Source organism: Balaenoptera physalus (genome assembly GCF_965194825.1).
Source record: "Balaenoptera physalus genome assembly, chromosome: 8".
Classification (NCBI taxonomy): Eukaryota; Metazoa; Chordata; class Mammalia; order Artiodactyla; family Balaenopteridae; genus Balaenoptera; species Balaenoptera physalus.
Genome location: NC_138887.1, coordinates 66,892,665 through 66,915,276, shown reverse-complemented (window position 1 = coordinate 66,915,276; position 22,612 = coordinate 66,892,665). Strand labels below are relative to the sequence as shown.

The following is a 22,612-nucleotide window of genomic DNA, read 5'->3' as shown; positions in this document are numbered from 1 at the left end:
TGAAAATAATGATGACATAAAAACAGTGGGAATGTTGGAGAAAGACTTTAAACTCTAAGGTTAAAGAGAATGAGGGAGAAATACTAAAATAGAGAAAAAATTTTTTAATTGAACTAGCCATTGGGCAAAGAGAAAGGCTAAAGGCATTTTGGAGAAATAATACTTTTAAACACATTTCTCCCGATTGTGTACAAAATATTTTTTGTCAGCTTGGAATCTCACCTTTTTCCATATTTCATAAGATAGGTAAAAAATAGGTAGAGCTAACAGTTTGCCACAATATCTTTAATTAAAACAGCCCAAAACTATGTTCAAAAATTGTTTTAAGTTTCACTGTAAGCGGTCACAAATTCATGACCTACAAGAATACTTGCCAAAGTAGAATGCATTAAAGAGTGTTGAACCTATATATAAACTCTGTAAAAAGAAGAGATTCATTACGTTTTTAGAATGTCTTAACTTTCTTAATGAGTGCTACTCACAATAATTTTTGTCCTAAGAAAACAAAAACCATCTATTTATTGAACCTCACTTCTCCTAATTGATCCTGTTTCTTTGCTGGAACAAAGTGTGTTATTGTTTAAAATTCTGAGCTGTTCTTCAATTATCTGAGTGAATCTACAGCCTAAAGCAAATATTTACTTTATGCCTACAATTTAATAAAAAGGTAGCTAGAACAAACTTCATGCAGTGCCTTACCTAAGAGAAGGAGGTATATTTTGCACTGAAAGACCCCAACCGTGCTGCTGAAGGGCTCCATGAAAGCATCCTGTCCCATGCATACAGTGCCCTGTTCCTGGTGGCAACTTGGTTCATGGACCAGCAGCTGCTGGTTTATTTGCCAGGGAAATCAGCAGTGAGGTAACATACCCTAGCCTGCCTCTTGCTTCTGTGATTTGAATACAGAATGAATGTGTATACAAAGGACACAGGGAGTGGGAACACCTGTTATATGCTCTGCAAAAAAACAGGCTTGTGACTTTCAGAACAGCTTCTTCGCGATTATCAGTAATTGTCAGCATATTTCATGAATTATTCTTAGTTATTAATAATCACATGAAGGAAAACATCCTTTTGGGTGACTCTAATGAAACCCAGTATGCTTTCATAATGAGAGCATATTGTGAAATTTCCTGAAAAACAAAAGCGGGTTTCCTATCATGTAAAACGATGCCATTATTTTGAAATTAAAATTTTTTTCTATGAAAATTGCAGTATTTCATATACCTGCTAAACAGTTATAAATCACCATGAAGTCACTAAGTCACATGTAAAAGTTATACCAAAGAAAATAGAGCACCTTAATGTCTTTAAATGTGTATTTTTCTATGTAGTATTTCCTGTTACAAATGTCTGCCATGGTTTTATTGAATCTATGGATTCATGTAATTTTTAAAAGCAAACCACAGGTGTGTTTCCAAGTGACACTGAATCATGGACCATGTGTAATTATAAATAAAAGCTTAAACCAAAAGATAATATCTGAGGTCACATTTTCACAGCTGAAGCACAGAGTAAGTGAACCAACGGCTCAGAGACAATCTTGCCTCTTACAGTGGTATCTGGGCTACAGATTTTCTGCCTGGCCTTTTCACTGCCATGGCAGCAGGCAGTCTGCGCACTTCCGCTTAATTTACTAAGTTATAAGTTAACCCCTATTTCATTTCATCTACTGCAAGAAGGTTCTAGTCCAAGCCTTTGCTATATAAAATAAAAATCTGCATCTAATCAAGCAAAATTCCTTGCATAAATCATTTTTTTTAAAGTAAAGGCTCACTGAAGAAGTTCAGTGATAATAGGGGAAGGAAGAATATTCCTCAAGTGTAATTAAAGGTAAAAAAAAGGAATGATAGTTATTTTGGAGTTCAAGTTTGGAAACACTTTTAGCATTAAAGCTTCCAGAACTGTTTCTACAGGCAAAGAAAATAAGTGACTATTGGAAAACCTGAGGCCTCTTCAGAGGTCACTTTATGACCTCTCCAAGCTTCAGAAAAATGGTAAGAGCTTCCCCCTGGTAATTATTATACCACAACTTTCTCTGTGCTATCTCTAAATCTTGCATGTGCAATTTAGAGATAGCAGCACTATTTCAGCACTTATCTCATTAACCTCAATTGATTTTATTGCATGTTTATTTTCCCTCTGGGCTCATCTAATACAAAGACTGGTCTTATTCATCTATGGATCTAGCATAGTGGTTAACTAGTATTTTTGTTAAGTTGTTCCCCCAGAAATAAACCCAAATGTTCCTTGGCCCATGTCTTCTGATTCTCAGTTGATGCTTAAGAAATGCGTATAAATTTTAATATTGGATTGCACAAAATACAATTTGGAAAGTAATACTGAAGTTCTATATATAGCACATAGACTCCCCCTCACATCTTTTAAATCAATATTAATCTCTAATTGCTTTTATTAAATAAGCTCTTTCTAGTGCTTTTCAGACACAGTGCTGGCTCATGATAAAGTGTTTTGGGTCCTAGTCAAAGTGAGAGAAATAAAGATGATGGAGTAAGTTTTTCCTAATGTTAAATTTACTCAATTTAAAGGACTGATATTTATTCTGAGATTATTTTTCTGTTTTTTGTGTGTTATATTACAAATATCCTTTACTTTATGACATAGCGATAACAGATGTTACATAAAAATATTAAATTCCAAAACGAATTAGGTCATCTTTTCATGTCATGGCACACAGTAAAAAAAGACAACGCCTGTCTGGCACATCCTGAGAAAGTGTTGTGACAGAAGCATGACGATGTGCCCTCTAGTGGCAGGTAGTAGGAATAAAATCTTAGCTGCTGGAGTTATTTCTGAACTCAGGATGGTTACACAGGAAGCCACACAAAATAATGTTAAAATATACCTTCATTTGATAAAGGAGGCAAGAACATACAATGGAGAAAAGACAGCCTCTTCAATAAGTGGTGCTGGGAAAACTGGACAGGTACATGTAAAAGAATGAAATTAGAACACTCCTTAACACCATACACAAAAATAAACTCAAAATGGATTCAAGACCTAAATGTAAGGCCAGACACTATAAAACTCTTAGAGGAAAACATAGGCAGAACACTCCATGACATAAATCACAGCAAGATCCTTTTTGACCCACCCCCTAGAGAAATGGAAATAAAAACAAAAATAAACAAATGGGACCTAATGAAATTTAAAAGCTTTTTGCACAGCAAAGGAAACCATAAACAAGACAAAAAGACAACCCTCAGAATGGTAGAAAATATTTGCAAATGAAGCAACTGACAAAGGATTAATCTCCAAAATTTACAAGCAGCTCATGCAGCTCAATATCAAAAAAACAAACAACCCAATCCAAAAATGGGCAGAGACCTAAATAGACATTTCTCCAAAGAAGACATACAGATGGCCAACGAACACATGAAAGAATATGCAACATCATTAATCATCAGAGAAATGCAAATCAAAACTACAATGTGTGTGCCTCTGAGGTGGGAGAGCCAACTTCAGGACACTGGTCCACAAGAGACCTCCCAGCTCCACGTAATACCAAACGGCGAAAATCTCCCAGAGAGCTCCATGTCAACACCAAGACCCAGTTTCACTCAACGACCAGCAAGCTACAGTGCTGGACACCCTATGCCAAACAACTAGCAAGACAGGAATACAGCCCCATCCATTAGCAGAGAGGCTGCCTAAAATCACAATAAGGCCACAGACACCCCAAAAGACACCACCAGACGTGGACGTGCCCACCAGAAAGACAAGATCCAGCCTCATCCACCAGAACACAGGCACTAGTCCCCTCCACCAGGAAGCCTACACAACCCACTGAACCAACCTTAGCCACTGGGGACAGATACCAAAAACAACAGGAACTACGAACCTGCAGCCTGTGAAAAGGAGACCCCAAACACAGTAAGATAAGCAAAATGAGAAGACAGAAAAACACACAGCAGATGAAGGAGCAAGGCAAAAACATACCAGACCTAACAAATGAAGAGGAAATAGGCAGTCTACCTGAAAAAGAATTCAGAATAATGATAGTAAAGATGATCCAAAATCTTGGAAATAGAATAGACAAAATGCAAGAAACATTTAACAAGGACGTAGAAGAACTAAAGAGGAACCAAGCAATGATGAAAAACACAATAAATGAAATTAAAAATACTCTAGAAGGGATCAATAGCAGAATAACTGAGGCAGAAGAACAGGTAAGTGACCTGGAAAATAAAATAGTGGAAATAACTACTGCAGAGCAGAATAAAGAAAAAAGAATGAAAAGAACTGAGGACAGTCGCAGAGACCTCTGGGACAACATTAAACGCACCAACATTTGAATTATAGGGGTCCCAGAAGAAGAAGAGAAAAAGAAAGGGACTGAGAAAATATTTGAAGAGATTATAGTTGAAAACTTCCCTAATATGGGAAAGGAAATAGTTAATCAAGTCCTGGAAGCACAGAGAGTCCCATACAAGATAAATCCAAGGAGAAACACGCCAAGACACATATTAATCAAACTATCAAAAATTAGACATAAAGAAAACATATTAAAAGCAGCAAGGGAAAAACAACAAATAACACACAAGGGAATCCCCATAAGGTTAACAGCTGATCTTTCAGCAGAAACTCTGCAAGCCAGAAGGGAGTGGCAGGATATACTTAAAGTGATGAAGGAGAAAAACCTACAACCAAGATTACTCTACCCAGCAAGGATCTCATTCAGATTTGATGAAGAAATTAAAACCTTTACAGACAAGCAAAAGCTGAGAGAGTTCAGCACCACCAAACCAGCTTTACAACAAATGCTAAAGGAACTTCTCTAGGCAAGAAACACAAGAGAAGGAAAACACCTACAATAACAAACCCAAAACATTTAAGAAAATGGGAATAGGAACATACATATCGATAATTACCTTAAATGTAAATGGATTAAATGCTCCCACCAAAAGACACAGACTGGCTGAATGGATACAAAAACAAGACCCGTATATATGCTGTCTACAAGAGACCCACTTCAGACCTAGGGACACATACAGAATGAAAGGGAGGGGATGGAAAAAGACATTCCATGCAAATGGAAATCAAAAGAAAGCTGGAGTAGCAATTCTCATATCAGACAAAATAGACTTTAAAATAAAGACTATTACAAGAGACAAAGAAGGACACTATATAATGATCAAGGGATTGTTCCAAGAAGAAGGTATAACAATTGTAAATATTTATGCACCCAACATAGGAGCACCTCAATACATAAGGCAAATACTAACAGCCATAAAAGGGGAAATCGACAGTAACACAATCATAGTAGGGGACTTTAACACTCCACTTTCACCAATGGACAGATCATCCAAAATGAAAATAAATAAGGAAACACAAGCTTTAAATGATACATTAAAGAAGATGGACTTAATTGATATTTATAGGACATTCCACCCAAAAACAACAGAATACACATTTTTCTCAAGTGCTCATGGAACATTCTTCAGGATAGATCATATCTTGGGCCACAAATCAAGCCTTGGTAAATTTAAGAAAACTGAAATTGTATCAAGTATCTTTTCCGACCACAATGCTATGAGACTAGATATCAATTACAGGAAAAGATCTGTAAAAAATACAAACACATGGAGGCTAAACAATACACTACTTAATAACGAAGTGATCACTGAAGAAATCAAAGGGGAAATAAAAAAATACCTAGAAACAAATGACAATGGAGACACGACGACCCAAAACCTATGGGATGCAGCAAAAGCAGTTCTAAGAGGGAAGTTTATAGCAATACAAGCCTACCTCAAGAAACAGGAAACATCTCGAATAAACAACCTAACCTTGCACCTAAAGCAATTAGAGAAAGAAGAACAAAAAACCCCCAAAGTTAGCAGAAGGAAAGAAATCATAAAGATCAGATCAGCGATAAATGAAAAAGAAATGAAGGAAACAATAGCAAAGATCAATAAAACTAAAAGCTGGTTCTTTGAGAAGATAAACAAAATTGATAAACCATTAGCCAGACTCATCAAGAAAAAAAGGGAGAAGACTCAAATCAATAGAATTAGAAATGAAAAAGGAGAAGTAACAATGGACACGGCAGAAATACAAACGATCATGAGAGATTACTACAAGCAACTCTATGCCAATAAAATGGACAACCTGGAAGAAATGGACAAATTCTTAGAAATGCACAACCTGCCAAGACTGAACCAGGAAGAAATAGAAAATATGAACAGACCAATCACAAGCACTGAAATTGAAACTGTGATTAAAAATCTTCCAACAAACAAAAGCCCAGGACCAGATGGCTTCACAGAAGAATTCTATCAAACATTTAGAGAAGAGCTAACACCTATCCTTCTCAAACTCTTCCAAAATATTGCAGAGGGAGGAACACTCCCCAACTCATTCCATGAGGCCACCATCACCCTGATACCAAAACCAGACAAAGATGTCACAAAGAAAGAAAACTACAGGCCAATATCACTGATGAACATAGATGCAAAAATCCTCAACAAAATACTAGCAAACAGAATCCAACAGCACATTAAAAGGATCATACACCATGATCAAGTGGGGTTTATTCCAGGAATGCAAGGATTCTTCAATATACGCAAACCAATCAACGTGATACACCATATTAACAAACTGAAGGAGAAAAACCATATGATCATCTCAATAGATGCAGAGAAAGCTTCCGACAAAATTCAACACCCATTTATGATAAAAGCCCTGCAGAAAGTAGGCAGAGAGGGAACTTTCCTCAACATAATAAAGGCCATATATGACAAACCCACAGCCAACATTGTCCTCAATGGTGAAAAACTGAAACCATTTCCACTAAGATCAGGAACAAGACAAGGTTGCCCACTCTCACCACTATTATTCAACATAGTTTTGGAAGTGTTAGCCACAGCAATCAGAGAAGAAAAAGAAATAAAAGGAATCCAAATCGGAAAAGGAGAAGTAAAGCTGTCACTGTCTGCAGAAGACACGATATTATACATAGAGAATCCTAAAGATGCTACCAGAAAACTACTAGAGCTAATCAATGAATCTGGTAAAGTAGCAGGATACAAAATTAATGCACAGAAATCTCTTGCATTCCTATACACTAATAATGAAAAATCTGAAAGTGAAATTAAGAAAACACTCCCATTTACCACTGCAACAAAAAGAATAAAATATCTAGGAATAAACCTACCTAAGGAGAAAAAAGACCTGTATGCAGAAAATTATAAGACACTGATGAAAGAAATTAAAGATGATACAAATAGATGGAGAGATATACCACGTTCCTGGATTGCAAAAATCAACATTGTGAAAATGACTCTACTACCCAAAGCAATCTACAGATTCAATGCAATCCCTATCAAACTACCACTGGCATTTTTCACAGAACTGGAACAAAAAATTTCACAATTTGTATGGAAACACAAAAGATCCTGAATAGCCAAAGCAATCTTGAGAATGAAAAATGGAGCTGGAGGAATCAGGCTCCCTGACTTCAGACTATACTACAAAGCTACAGTAATCAAGACAGTATGGTGCTGGCAGAAAAACAGAAACATAGATCAACGGAACAGGATAGAAAGCCCAGAGATAAACCCACGCACATATGGTCAGCTTATCTTTGATAAAGGAGGCAAGCATATACAGTGGAGAAAAGACAGCCTCTTTGATAAGTGGTGCTGGGAAAACTGGACAGGTACATGTAAAAGTATGAAATTAGAACACTCCCTAACACCATACACAAAAATAAAATCAAAATGGATTAAGACCTAAATGTAAGGCCAGACACTATAAAACTCTTAGAGGAAAACATAGGCAGAACACTCTATGACATAAATCACAGCAAGATCCTTTTTGACCCAGCTCCTAGAGAAATGGAAATAAAAATAAAAATAAACAAATGGGACCTAATGAAACTTAAAAGCTTTTGCACAGCAAAGGAAACCATAAGCAAGACAAAAAGACAACCCTCAGAATGGGAGTAAATATTTGCAAACGAAGCAACTGACAAAGGATTAATCTCCAAGATTTACAAGCAGCTCATGCAGCTCAATAACAAAAAACAAACAACCCAATCCAAAAATGGGCAGAACACCTAAATAGACATTTCTCCAAAGAAGATATACAGATTGCCAACAAAACATGAAAGAATGCTCAACATCATTAATCATTAGAGAAATGCAAATCAAAACTACAATGAGATATCATCGCACACCGGTCAAAATGGCCATCATCAAAAAATCTAGAAATAATAAATGCTGGAGAGGGTGTGGAGAAAAGGGAACACTCTTGCACTGTTGGTGGGAATGTAAATTGATACAGCCACTATGGAGAACAGTATGGAGTTTCCTTAAAAAACTAAAAATAGAACTACCATATGACCCAGCAATCCCACTACAGGGCATATACCCTGAGAAAACCATAATTCAAAAAGAGTCATATACCACAATGTTCATTGCAGCTCTATTTACAATAGCCAGGACATGGAAGCAACCTAAGTGTCCATCATCGGATGAATGGATAAAGAAGATGTGGCACATATATACAATGGAATATTACTCAGCCATAAAAAGAAACGAAATGTTGTTATTTGTAGTGAGGTGGATGGAGTTAGAGTCTGTCATACAGAGTGAAGTAAGTCAGAAAGAGAAAAACAAATACCGTATGCTAACACATATATATGGAATCTAAGGTAAAAAAAAAAAAGGTCATGAAGAACCTAGTGGCAAGACGGGAATAAAGACACAGACCTACTAGAGAATGGACTTGAGGATATGGGGAGTGGGAAGGGTAAGCTGGGACAAAGTGAGAGAGTGGCATGGACATATATACACTACCAAACATAAAATAGATAGCTAGTGGGAAGCAACTGCATAGCACAGGGAGATCAGCTCTGTACTGTGACCACCTAGAGGGGTGGGATAGGGAGGGTGGGAGGGAGGGAGATGCAAGAGGGAAGAGATATGAGAACATATGTATATGTATAACTGATTCACTTTGTTATAAAGCAGAAACTAACACACCATTGTAAAGCAATTATACTTCAATAAAGATGTTAAAAAACAAACAAACAAACAAAAAAACCTACAATGTGATATCATCTCACACCAGTCAGAATGGCCATCATCAAAAATCTACAAACAATAAATGCTGGAGAGGGTGCGGAGAAAAGGGAACCCTCTTGCACTGTTGGTAGGAATGTAAATTGATACAGCCAATATGGAGAACAGTATGGAGGTTCCTTAAAAAACTAAAAATAGAACTACCATATGACCCAGCAATCCCACTACTGGGCATATACCCTGAGAAAACCATAATTCAAAGAGTGACATATACCACAATGTTCATTGCAGCTCTATTTACAATAGCCAGGACATGGAAGCAACATAAGTGTCCGTCGATAGATGAATGGATAAAGAAGATGTGGCGCATATATACAATGGAATATTACTCAGCCATATAAAGAAATGAAATTGAGTTATTTGTAGTGATATGGATGGACATAGAGTCTGTCACACAGAGTGAAGTAAGTCAGAAAGAGAAAAACAAATACAGTATGCTAACACATATATATGGAATCTAAAAAAAAAAAAAAAGTCAGGAAGAACCTAGGGGCAGGACGGGAATAAAGACGCAGAGCTACTAGAGAATGGACTTGAGGACATGGGGAGGGGGAAGGGTAAGCTGGGACAAAGTGAGAGAGTGGCATGGACATATATACACTACCAAATGTAAAATAGAGAGCTAGTCGGAAGCAGCCGCATAGCACAGGGAGATCAGCTCAGTGCTCTGTGACCACCTAGAGGGGTGGGATAGGGAGGGTGGGAGGGAGACGCAAGAGGGAGGGGATATGGGGATATAGGTATATGTATAGCTGATTCACTTTGTTCTAAAGGAGAAATTAACACACCATTGTAAGCAATTATACTCCAATAAAGATGTTAAAATATATATAACTTCAATTGCTTTCCATTTTTACATGATTATTAAAGATGGTTTAAATTGTTTTATCATTATAAGAAATTTCCCACCATCAACATCTCACATCTCACCTGTAACCTACTGAGGGGCTCTGCTTTACCATACTGTTCAGGAGCTTGTTTATTGATCTTAGTTATATTTGCATTTAAAGTGGAAAAACTGATTACATTAAGCAATCTATATCCATGGTGACTAAACTGCAAACAATGCAAGAAGCTACTGGGGGTAGTGTGTGTGTGTTTGTGTGTGTGTGTGTGGGTTTGGGTGGGGGTGAGTGCAAGGCTTTTTTGTCACTTCTCAACTCACACTGTAGTTTACTGTCAAGTTTGTTTAAATTTTAAGTAAGGCTGGTCTTGCTTTATAAAGCAAAGAGTCTGCCATATGCATTTCAAACATCCACATTCATTATTTACTAGTAGCATATGAGTGCTTTGGAATGGTAGGAAGAATTGGGAATGACAGGTGGTGACATGCCAATGCCAAGGTCAACATAGGACAGTGGGGAGTGAGAAGAACTGGGGAAAGAAAGCCCTGTCTTATGTTCTAATTTGATAGGTCTTCGGAAAGATTAGAGTTTACAGGGAAGAGCTGGCTGCTAGAGAAGGCCATCATAATCGCCTATGCCTGTGCTAGTGTTCACTCCTACTACAGTGCTGCCTCCCAGAAGCCGTAATCTACTGATATGGCTGCTAAATGACTCTACAGCAATCTTTTCCTTCCTGGGCCCTTCTCCAGGTCACTGCTTTACCTTTGGCAAGCGTCCTGTTTTCTACTACTGCTTGCTCAGGAAGTGTAGTTACATCATCCTGGGGAGGCCACATCTTTCTGCTGCTTTGATATTTATAGGATGACTAGAAATGTATCTTCCTAATCAAACCAGGATCTCAGCTCTTATTTAAGCTTCCAGGGGCTCCTCCTATTTGGGCCATCAGAAATAATGTCCTTATCTTACTTTACTGCTAACGCTACTGCCCCGAATCAGATCAACTTACTTAATTCTTAGCCCGGATGTTCCAATCTACAAAAATGGGGCTGGCACCCCTTTACCAAGGGACGGCTGTCCAACAGGTTCTTCTCAAGACTTACTGGCAGGCCATCCACACCCTCCACTAGTTTGCTCTGGCCTACCACTAATGACCCTCAGGCAACTGTGAAAGTTCTAAGTCTCATATATGTATTTTTGAAAAATGGAAATGAAATGACATGCTTCACCTTTTAAAAAGTGCTCTTTAGGGCTCTAGGTTTTTGTTTTTTAGTTTAGGGAGTTAAAAAGGTAGCATGGGTGGCTCAGTTATTTTCTATAGTGTTAGGGTATGCTGAATTAGAAAATATATTTTATTTAGGCAACAGGACTGATTCACTTTACATGCTTCCAATATTATAGTTACAGCCTTTGAACTTTTAGAGGCCTGGTTGTCTACTTCGTTATAGTTAATAAGAAGTAAACTAAAATGTAGAGTATTAGAGTTAAGCAAAGTTGTAATGCCTTCTTGCCTCTTCAGGGTCAAGTAGATACAGAAAACACTTGTTTCCCCAGTTTGGCGGATAGGAAAAAAACAAATACACAAAATGAAAAAAGCTTTTTTTTTTTTTGGTCACCTGCAACTTTGTGTACTGAGGGGAAAAATTCTGGGTTTGGGTCTGGGTTCTAGTCCTGTGACCTCAGAACCTTAGATGGATTCATTTTGTCATTCTATAAATTTTAAATGCTAGAGCTGGTTGCCTATAAGAATCTCTTGACCTTAAACAAGAACTCCCACAAAGATGATAACAATAACAATGGCATCCTCCTCAGGTGAATCTGAACAGTCAAGTTTGAGAACTACTGGACTTGGATCACCCCTAATATATGCTTTTCAACTAAATTGTAAACTCCTTAAAGGTCAAAACTGTATTTTATTAATCTGAAGTGCTTAGGATAGTGTTGACTAGTGCCCAACAATCAACAAATGTTTACTGAATTGGGTTTCATTTTATATGCTAATATGGTCAGCAGTTTCTGTCTCTTTGATACTTTCAGGGACTTCTAAATACGGAAGACTTTCACACAGTAAGAACTGTCTGGCAATTAAGATTAGAGCAGGTAAAGAATGAACTAAACTAAGGTTGCCCAAAAGGTAATGAAATTTCTTCATGGGGTTAGAAGTAACAGAGTCAGAAAACCATATAGGTAAGCATATCATTTTAAAAGGAATTGTCAAGCACAATGACAGAACTATGAATAGGGTGGTTCTGTCGGAGCAGAAAACTGGGCAGAATTATGACTATAATGCTTTATAATCGTAAGGTGCTTTACAATTTATAAATTGCATTCACTTACATGCTCTCACTTATCCTTACAAAACCCTAAGTCAAATATTACCACCTCATTTGTAAAAAATTCATAAGACAAGATGCTGAGAGGTCAAAAACTAGAATTTCAGAGTTGCGAATAACCTCTATATTAGTGTCCCCCATTTACACACCACTTTTATTATTTTTGCCATATCTGACTACCACCCACAACTGTTGTTTATCTAATATTTTTCATTAGTTTGCAAACTTTGACATTTCTTTAGTTGTCCTAAGACATATCTTTGAAATCACGGGTCTGTGTTTCATTATTTTCTAATAAACATTAATTAAAATAAATGCGAAAAGAAAATCCTTGGTAGCCTTACTTAAAACATCTGGATAAACAGCCCTTCAGTTTCTGCTTGCATATCTGCAGTAACCTTAGGCAAGTTACTTAATTTCTCCGTACCTCAGATTCCTCATCTTTAAAATGGGGATAATAGTAGCAACTCCACATGACGCATTCATACCATTAAATTAAAAAAAAAAGACTGTCATTCATACCATTAAATTTAAAAAAAGACATTCATACCATTAAATTAAAAAAAAAAAAAAAGCTTGTGTGGATAAATGAGATACCAAACGTAAAGCTATTAGGAGAGTTTTTGACAGGTAGTAAGCTCTCAGTAAATGTTAGCTATTGTTAATTGTTAGCTCTGGGTCACTTTTTTTTTTTTTTCTGGTATTCTCATAACTGGAAAGTTCTTTCTTAAATTGAGCCCCAAACCACTCCCCTATTGCTTTCCCCAGTTTAGCTAAACTGCTAAACGTTGAAAAGAGGACGTTAAAGTGACATGTGTACTTATTGTTATATTTTCCATCTTGACTTGCCTTAGATTACACAGGTGGTAAAATGATAGGTGGGGATTAAATCCTTTGGTTTTAGTTTTCTGCTCTGGATGCCAATACTGAGGAAGAACAGCCCTAACCTGGACAGCCGCCATTGGACAACTTGGACCACTCTTTTCCTCAGGCCAAGCCCTGTGCCACCTGGGGAGTGCCAAGTTCTCAGGTCACCTCTTTGGAGCCGTCCCGTCCTTGGCGTTGCAGTCCCTTCGCGTGAGTCTGTCGTCCTCTCACTCCGCCCCTCAAGACCAGGTGGGGTTTCCTCCACCACACTCCTCGGGTGGGGGGGGGGTCATGTCAGCCTGGTTTATATACTGTCTTCTCAGCGTTTGTTCCTGTTGCTCAATGTCTCGTCACCTATGAGGTAGGTTTTCGCCTCGCCGGAGCAGCTACCGAGAGCAAGTAAGCTACCGAGAGCAAGTACCTCTTTAAAGACCGGCGACCGCCGTGCTCTCTCAGAGCGAGATTTGTGGGCTTAACCGACGCGTCAGCTGCTTTCCTTGCCGGGAAATGTAGTACCTGGGCCGTCCTCTCGCCTCCATTGCAGGTGCCGACGGCAGCCGGGGGACTACAATTCCCAGCATGCTCGGGGAAAGGAAGGGAAACCCAGCTCGGCAGCTTCACGTGACCACTCACTATGGCTTCCCTGTGTCGGGACCGGCTGTCTCGTAGTTCTGTGTGATTTGTTAGTTCTCTGCAGCAAGGTGCCCCCTCACGAATTCGACATGCAAAGAATCAAATCTCTTATGACCCGGCAGGTAAGTCGCAGAGGCTGAAGCAAAGGTCTCCTTCATTTCTCCTGGGATAGGAGCCGAGATGTTCTGTCCCTGGGCCGCAGGCAGGCAGATAACCAAATTATAGGTTGTGGCAGGTGTCAGGGGCACCATAAAGGTCGAGCACACCCTGGAAAACTCATCTAAGCCGCCAGGTTCGGAGCCCTGCTCAGGTGGATCCCGGTGACCCAGAAACATTCCTTTAGATGAGGTCAATGAGGAAGTCGGAGGCTACATTTGTTCGTCCTTTTCTCCCTTTTGCCAGCTTTCCAGTGATAGCCCTAACTACCCTGCAGGGTTCCCTTTATCCAAGCTGCCCATCGTCTGTGAGGGTGGCCTGGGTAGGGAAGTGAGGTCTGTGCAATAGAGATGACTAGAAAGAGTGAAAAAAGCAGATAATTTGAAGACAGAATTGATAGCTTTATGACTTTGGGCAAGTTCCTAAATCTAGTAGCTTTAAGTTTCGGGATGTGAAAATGAGAATAATAATTATTTTTGTTCATCGTGTCTCACAGTTTTGTTATCGGAGTCATCAGTAAGTTAGTGTATGTGAAATGATACTTTAAAAAAATCATTGTCATGGCAAAATAATGGTCTTTCATTTTTTGCCAGAATGCTAATTCATGAATAAAAACTTTGGCTGTTTTCTGTCTCATCTCATAAATATTAGGGACTTCCTAATAATGTGTCAGCTTCCTTCAAATCAGAAGTGGCAGAAACTTACTTTTATGTACTTATTGATTATGGTTTGGTTTTAGATACCTTTATTTATTTCAACTCTAATATTTTACTAGAATTGGCCATTCTTTATTGTTTTTATATGAGAGAAGGGTAATTTAGATTAAAGTTTTAAATTAGTGTGGTTTTGAGAACTTTGGAGAATGTGGAGGATGATCATTTAGTGAAAGGTTCATTTGTGAATTTTTTTGTTGTTGATTAAAAAAAGACTACAAATGCCAAATTAAATTCTTATTTGATAGTTTAGAATTTGAGAGATAGCTGAATAGATTACAAATTGTAGATCTCTGGTGAAGAATACATGAATCCTATGTGTTTATTTTACTTCTGTCAAATTATATTGTTAATGTCATGAAAATAAAATTTAGAAGTTCTGTGAATAATAAAAGATTTAATTAAGTGTGTAATAACAGTTGGCAGTCCCTCACATTTGTTGAGTCCTGGTCTTATGCTTCATAACACTTCTTTTTTGAGGATGGGTTTGAGTCCTGCTTCATCCTGTAGTAGCTGTGTGACCTTGAGCAACTTACCTAACTTTTTTGAGCATCTGTTTTCACATCTTTAAAATAGGAATGATAACATGTATCACATGGGGCTTTCCTAGTGGTGATGTGTATATGATACGATCAAGGTAAAGAGATAAAGGAGTTACCACAGTTCCTGGGCCTTATCAAAGAAGTGCATGATCATAGAGATCATCTCAGTGATTGAATTGATGGTTGGAAAGCGGGAATACTGGAAGCCTGCAGTAATTCAAACAGTAGTTGATTTCAGGCTGACTTTGGTATCCGTTTGATTTTTAAAAAAAAAATAAATTTAGTTATTTATTTATTTTTGGCTGCGTTGGGTCTTCGTTGCTGCACACGGGCTTTCTCTAGTTGCGGTGAGTGGGGGCTACTCTTCGTTGCGGTGCGCAGGCTTCTCATTGTGATGGCTTCTCTTGTTTCACAGCACGGGCTCTAGGTGCGCAGGCTTCAGTAGTTGTGGCACGTGGGCTTCAGTGGTTGTGGCTTGCGGGCTCTAGAACGCAGGCTCAGTAGTTGTGGCGCACGGGCTTAGTTGCTCTGCGGCATGTGGGATCTTCCCAGACCAGGGTTTGAACCCTTGTCCCCTGCATTGGCAGGCGGATTCTTAACCACTGCACCATCAGGGAAGTCCCCCATTTGATTTTTAAAACAATATACAGTTTTGTACATTATACCACTAATACCCCTAAACTGCCTCTGGGATGCTGAATTTGGACTTTTGTGCCTCAGCTAGGTTTGGTGCCCTCTCCTGTTGCTTGCTGGCAGTTCAGCACAGTTGATATTGTCATCATTGTATAGCAACTTTGATTGGTTTGTTTTCTTTTTTTTCAAATAAATTTATTTATTTTATTTTTGGCTGCATTGGGTCTTCATTGCTGTGCACGGGCTTTCTCTAGTTGCGGTGAGCGGGGGCTACTCTTCGTTGTGGTGTGCGGGCTTCTCATTGCGGTGGCTTCTCTTGTTGCGGAGCACGGGCTCTAGGCACGCGGGCTTCAGTAGTTGCAGCACGTGGGCTCAGTAGTTGTGAGCCGCGGGCTGTAGAGTGCAGGCTCAGTAGTTGTGGCACACGGACTTAGTTGCTCCATGGCATGTGGGATCTTCCCAGACCAGGGCTCGAACCTGTGTCCCCTGCATTGGCAGGCGGATTCTCGACCACTGTGCCACCAGGGAAGTCCCGGTTGGTTTGTTTTCTAACCCTATTTTGTAATAGTGAGTGGGAGAGAAAAATACAGAAGTCCAGATACCAGTGATAATAAGTTTATGTCTCTTAAATGTAGTGAAATTCTTCTGAAAATGAACTCTTCAGCCTCAGTCAGTTGTTTATTGGATTGAGCAGGTAAAATCTGTGCTTAGTTGGGATGGAAAAAAAAAAAACAAAACTAAAGAGCACATACAAAAAGCTGGAACTACACTGTAAAAGGTGAGGTAAAATTCAGAGTTTCACACATATTTTAAAAGTCATCCTAATTATGTTTGTTTATGGCTTGACTTCCACATGTTTAATCATTATTAATACACATTTCATGAATCTACGAAGTAGGAAAGTAGGGTGCTGCCTAGAGTTACATTGGGGATTTTATTTGTACTGTTTGTTTTTAGGTTAAAGGTAGTAGTATTACAAATAAATATACATAAAGATGTTTCTTTTTTGTGAGGCTAAAGAATATGCTGATAATATATTGTTGTTGATGTGGAGAGATGTGAAATTAAGGTCTATGAAACTTAGAGTTTTTGGCATTTCAGCTCTCCAAGGATCTTGGTTTGGAGGAGAGTGTAGAGCAGGCTTTGTTAGCGCTCTTTATTTAGATGAGCTCTTTTGTTCTGCTTTCTCCATTATGCTGGGCTCTGTTCTTTCAAGTTCATTCAACAAATGATTACTTAACACTATGTGCCAGGCACCATTCTAAGTTTGGGGGATGCAGCGGTTAACAAAACAAAGTGCTAAGGCAGACGTGGTGATACATGCTTTGGAGGAATAGAGGATAGGGAATCCTGGGAGTTATTGGCAATTTGGGGTCATTTATAATTTTGGATAGGGTGGCCATGGAAGGCCTCACTGAGAAGGTGACATTTGAGTAAAAACCTGAAGGAGGTGAGGGAGTAAGCTCTGAGGATGTCTGGGAAGGAGCATTCTGGGTGGAAGGAAAAGCAGATGCAGAAGCCTTGAGGCAGAAGCCTTGAGGCAGGAGCATGTTTGAGGAGCAGCAAAGGGCAGTGTGGGTGGAGTGAAGTGAGTGAGGAGAGAAGTAGTAGGGGATGAGGTCAGAGAGCTGAGGGCAGGAAGCCTGATCACATAGACCCTCATCCTCACCTCATCTCCTCTACTTTTCTCCTCACTTATAGCAAGGCCAGGGAGACCAATAAGGATGCTAATGCAGTAATCCACGTGAGATACGGTATGGGCCTCACCCAGGGTGCTAAGTGGTGGACGTGTTGAGAAGAGGTCAGATCGTGGATGTATCGTAAATGTGGAGTTGACAGGATTTCTTAATAGATTGGATTTGGGCTGTGAGAGAAAGAGAAGCTTCAAGGTTGACTCCAAATGGTTTGGCCCCAGCAGTTAGAAGAATGGAATTGCCATTTAATGAGGTGGGCAAGACTGAGAGAGGAACAGATTGAAGGAAGGGAGAAAGTTTTAAGACTTGTTCATTTCAAAGCCTCTTGGATATTTGGAGAAAGAAAATAAGCAGTTGGCTAGAAGAGCCTGAATTTCTGAGGAGAAATTCAGGGTATAGATAAAAATTTAGGAGTTATGAGAATAAAGAGGGCATACAAATTGGCTAAGATCACCCGTGGAGTGATTGTAGAAATAAAACGAGTCCACAGTTGGAGCTTTTGAGGATTCAGTGTTTCAAGGTCGGGAGAAGAGGTGGATCTGGGAAGGCGGATTGAGAAAGAGCAGCCAGGGAGGTGAGCAGTCTGCTGCAACCTGAAGAGCACCTGTCCTGTAGCAGATGCTCAATAAATATTTGTTGGATAGAGAACATCCAAATCGAGTGGGTCCTGGAAGCCACGTAAAGAATTTAAAAGAAGAGGGAGTGATCAGCTGTCTTAAATGCTACAAATGGGCCGTGGAAGGTGAGAATAAGAATGAGCCTTTGGACTGAGCAGCAATAAGGTCATCGGTGACCTGACAACAGCGCTTCTGTGAAGTGGTGAGGAGGAAAGCCTGATTAGGGTGGGTTTGAGAGAAACTGAGGGCTGAGTATAAACACTCTGTTGAGTTTTGCTGAAACTTTTTCTGAAAAGAAGAGGAATCACAAATCATCTCACAGGCTCCTTTTGATCATTGGGATGTAAGTTGCTGGTCTCATAAATGGAAATTGAGTATTCCTGTAGACAAAACAGAAGTAGTCTGAAGTGTAATCTGATTTGGACAAAGAAATAAAATTGCAGAGACAGGTATTATTTATGATGGATTTTATATAAATTTAAGCTGGGGAAATTATGAAAACAAAAATCAAATACAAAAGAAAATCAAATAATGGTTAATGATTATAGTGAAAGTTTTAATTTAATAAAGGCAGAGTACTGTACTTATAACCATGACTTCCTGCTTTAAAGAGGCAAAGATAAAATAAAAATGCTGACTTCATATTTGTTAGTAGAAATTTATAAAATTGCTAATCAAAGGGTTGAAGATCTATAATCCTAAAATACAGGTGAGTCATATTGTGCTTTGAGACATTTACGTAATTCTTTATTTCTGTTTTGATAAGGTAAAAAAAAAGCATTTCTCTGTGATATTCAGAATAATGGTCAACACTTAAAGAGTGCTTGCCATGTATAAGACACCATTTTTGGCCTCTCATATATGTTATCTCCTTTATCCCTTATAACAGCCCGTGAGTTACTGTCACCATCGTTAGAGAATGATGACAGGCAGGTTGTCTGCAGAAGCCATTCTGTGAATCCCCTGCTTCCTAACATGTACATAGGGTTTCCAATTTTTTTTTTTTTTAAATTAGGGTTATCATACTAAGTAAACGGTTTTTGGGGTCTTAAGGTTTACTCCTTTATTTACTTATTTATTTATTTATTTTTTGGGCTGTGTTGGGTCTTCGTTTCTGTGCGAGGGCTTTCTCTAGTTGCGGCGAGCGGGGGCCACTCTTCATCGCGGTGCGCGGGCCTCTCACCGTCGCGGCCTCTCTTGTTGCGGAGCACAGGCTCCAGACGCGCAGGCTCAGTAGTTGTGGCTCACGGGCCTAGTCGCTCCGCGGCATGTGGGACCCTCCCAAACCAGGGCTCGAACCCGCGTCCCCTGCAACGTCAGGCAGACTCCCAACCACTGCGCCACCAGGGAAGCCCGGGTTTCCAATTTTTATTACTTTTATTTTGTACATTTGGTGGGAAGTTGTCATGTATTAGTAGCAAATTATCATGTGTGGTACCTAATTGGGAGGCAAGGCCTTTTTCTAGATATTGGTATATACCACTTGTTTACTTGTTTTAGGCATTGGTTTCTTTACTGAGTAACTCTGGGGAAAGAGAAAATTACACCTGATATATTCCTTCAAGAATTTATTAGAGTGGTTAAACAAATCTATACTTTTTAAAATGTTTGTTTAAAAGTCATGACAATTATTTTTTTAAAAGGTATTTTAGGGGTGGTCGTGATTTTGAACCAAATTATGAAGCTTTACTCTCATGTATGTGTATACTTTTGAATGTATATAAGCGTGTGTATATAATGTATAGAGAAGTTTAATTGTATAACCCAACCTTGCCTTCTTTACCACTTTTGGTGCTATGCCCTTGTGATGACTCTTGGTGAGAAATTGGGACAAGGAAGAACAAACACACAAGAGTAGTTTCGTACTTTTATTTTCTCACTCATTGTAAGACTTTTAGCCTCAGTATGCTTTTCTTATTCCTGCAGACTTCCCTAGAAACTTCATTTTAAAGTCAGTTGCATATTCCCATGGGAACGATGGTCTAATGAGTTAGAGATTGGAGCCTACGACTCCAAATAATTTACTAATTTCTTTGGTGCTTACTCTGTTCCTGGAACTGTGCTAGCCCCTGGGCTATAAAGGCAAATAGAGGACTTGGTCTTTCCCTTCTCTTGGGTCTGAGAGAGATATATATTTAATATTTAAAACTTCACTACTTTGGCAGAGTTGTTGGGAAATGTCTAGTGGGGTTTCTAAAACATTAGAGATTATAGTAGTCATCCAGGTTGCTTGTTAAAATGCAACTCCTGGTCCTAATCTAGAAATACCTATTTATTAGCTCTGTGGTGGGACCTAGAAGTTTTATGTGGAAGTTTTATGTTTAAAAACTTCCCTGGGTGATGTTGATGGAGATGATCCATGAGCATTACTGAGAAATAGTGTTTCTTTGAAACATAAGATTTAGGAAAACTTCATAGAGGAGTTCTGAAAGTGGAGTATTGGTTTGGTTTCTTTAGAGGGTGGGGTGTGTGTGTGTGTGTGTGTGTGAGAGTGTGTGTGTGAGAGAGAGAGAGAGAGAGTATGAGAGAGGGAGAGAGAGACAAAGAAAGCTGTGGGGCTGGTATTCTGGGGATAATGGAAGATTGGGGATGAGGTAGAGCACCTTGTCATAAAAAATTGTAGCTATGACTGGTGGTATTTTATAATAGGGAAGAGAAAATACACACCTCTGTAATTTAAAAATGAGCAAGTTCTACTCTAAGACTCAAATGATCAACCTAAACATAACATATATTTTGGTTACCAAGGACACCAAAGAGCCAATATAGAGTATCTAAAGGACAGAAACTTGACATTAGCGTAAATCTCTCCTCAAGTTCATGTACCAGCTAATTTTGCTTATAGACTAATATTACAGGGAATTTAGGTGTCTGCTTTGAATAGACTATGTTAAAAAGAGGCTTTTAAAGAAAATTTAAATAGCTGACTTCTTTCTGTCTTGATAACTTTCCCTGGTACAAATGAGACTTTCACAATCCCTCATTTGATGTGAATATAGAAAGTACCAGGTACTTTGTATAAAGAGCTAAAGCAGTGAGATGTGAGATTTAAGTCTCAATTATGTAGTATAAATTGGGTGCATTGGTGAGAAATGATTAAAATCTAGGGATTACTTATGGATTAACTAAGCAATTATCATTATTTAAAAATCTTTGGTTAGCTCAGTCAGTTGGTATATTATATCTGTGGGTCATAATGCTTGGACCTTTTTAACACGTGCATTTGGTCATGATTAATAGATAAGTGCTTTTATAGAATGCTTTTTGTCACCCAAGTTTCTTTTTGTTGTTTTTGAATCATGGTTAAGTTAGACTTCAACCGTTAGGTATAAAGGTGCCATATAGTAATTTTATTTTAAATTTCCGAAAGTACATCTTTACTTAATTTAATAGTAGTATAGTACTATATGTGTTGTGACAATTGTTTTTAGAAACATATGTTCTATCTATTTTAAAGCAGGAAAATTTCTGTTTTTAAAATGGTGATTTCTATTTCAATAAGTATATTCTATCATGTTACAGTTCTGCAGCACAATTAAAATTCCTTTTATGTTATTTTTTTTTAAGGGTCTGAAAAGTCCCCCAGAGAGCCTCAGTGATGTGGGTGCCATTGAGAGTCTCCGGGTCCCTGGAAAGGTATTGATCTACATGAATGAGCACGACTTTTCACTTCCTTAAGAAAATATTGTTGCCTTTGGATAACTGATTCACAGAAGCTTTTCCTTCCCACAGGCAGATGGTTGTTATGATGAGCTAGGTAAAGTTTTATAATGCAGTAGGCTTGGGGCTTGTTTTTGCTTTCATTACTCATTGGGATGCAGTATGATTCATTATAGTGAAGCAGAAAATGGGAAATTGATAAATTTAGAGTTTATTATTGTATCAAATTCTTTGCCTGAAAGCAGTTATATATCTGTAAATGAAACTTATTGATTCATCTGCTGTAATTTGGATAAATAAAATGAAATGGCTTACTTTTTGTGCTGTAACACTGAGCCAAAAATCATAGTAAATTATGTTTTTGTTATGGAGCAGAGATTTTTTTTTTATTTTATAAATTTATTTATTTTTGGCTGCATTGGATCTTTGTTGCTGCGTGTGGGCTTTCTCTAGTTGCAGCAAGCGGGGGCTACTCTTGGTTGCGGTGCACGGGCTTCTCATTAAGGTGGCTTCTCTTGTTGCAGAGCACGGGCTCTAGGTGCGTGGGTTTCAGTAGTTGTGGCACGGGCTCAGTAGTTGTGGCTCGCGGGCTCTAGAGCGCAGGCTCAGTAGTTGTGGCTCACGGGCTTAGTTGCTCCGTGGTGTGTGGGCTCTTCCTGGACCAGGGCTCAAACCCGTGTCCTCTGCACTGGCAGGTGGCTTCTTAACCACTGCGCCACCAGGGAAGTCCCTGGAGCAGAGATTTTTGAGTAAGTAGCTAAAGCACAGCTTATGCTAAATTGTAGATATCTTGGATTTTAATCCCCTGATATTCA

The 22,612-nt window shown here is 38.7% G+C and overlaps 2 protein-coding genes across 13 annotated transcripts in view; one reads left to right on the top strand and one right to left on the bottom strand.

Annotated features, from left to right (window-relative positions):
- The window catches only part of HEPACAM2 (HEPACAM family member 2), a gene marked incomplete at its 3' end in the record, with an annotated part of 53,426 nt that extends 39,747 nt beyond the window's left edge, over positions 1-13,679 (bottom strand). For 6 of the 10 annotated variants that reach the window (XM_082471988.1, XM_082471991.1, XM_082471990.1 and 3 more), the window contains exon 1: positions 700-872. In XM_082471988.1, the coding sequence (XP_082328114.1) occupies positions 700-778 (79 nt within the window). In that variant the 5' untranslated portion in view covers positions 779-872. Of the gene's footprint in view, positions 1-699; positions 873-13,229 lie in introns of those variants that run through there. The other 4 variants (XM_082471995.1, XM_082471997.1, XM_082471996.1 and 1 more) reach the window with 2 other exon arrangements.
- Positions 13,680-13,759: 80 nt separating this feature from the next.
- VPS50 (VPS50 subunit of EARP/GARPII complex) overlaps positions 13,760-22,612 on the top strand; it is a 128,016-nt gene continuing 119,163 nt past the window's right edge. For 2 of the 3 annotated variants that reach the window (XM_082471735.1, XM_082471734.1), the window contains exons 1-2: positions 13,762-13,904; positions 21,705-21,773. In XM_082471735.1, the coding sequence (XP_082327861.1) occupies positions 13,872-13,904; positions 21,705-21,773 (102 nt within the window). In that variant the 5' untranslated portion in view covers positions 13,762-13,871. Of the gene's footprint in view, positions 13,905-21,704; positions 21,774-22,612 lie in introns of all 3 variants that reach the window. The other variant, XR_014266392.1, reaches the window with a different exon arrangement.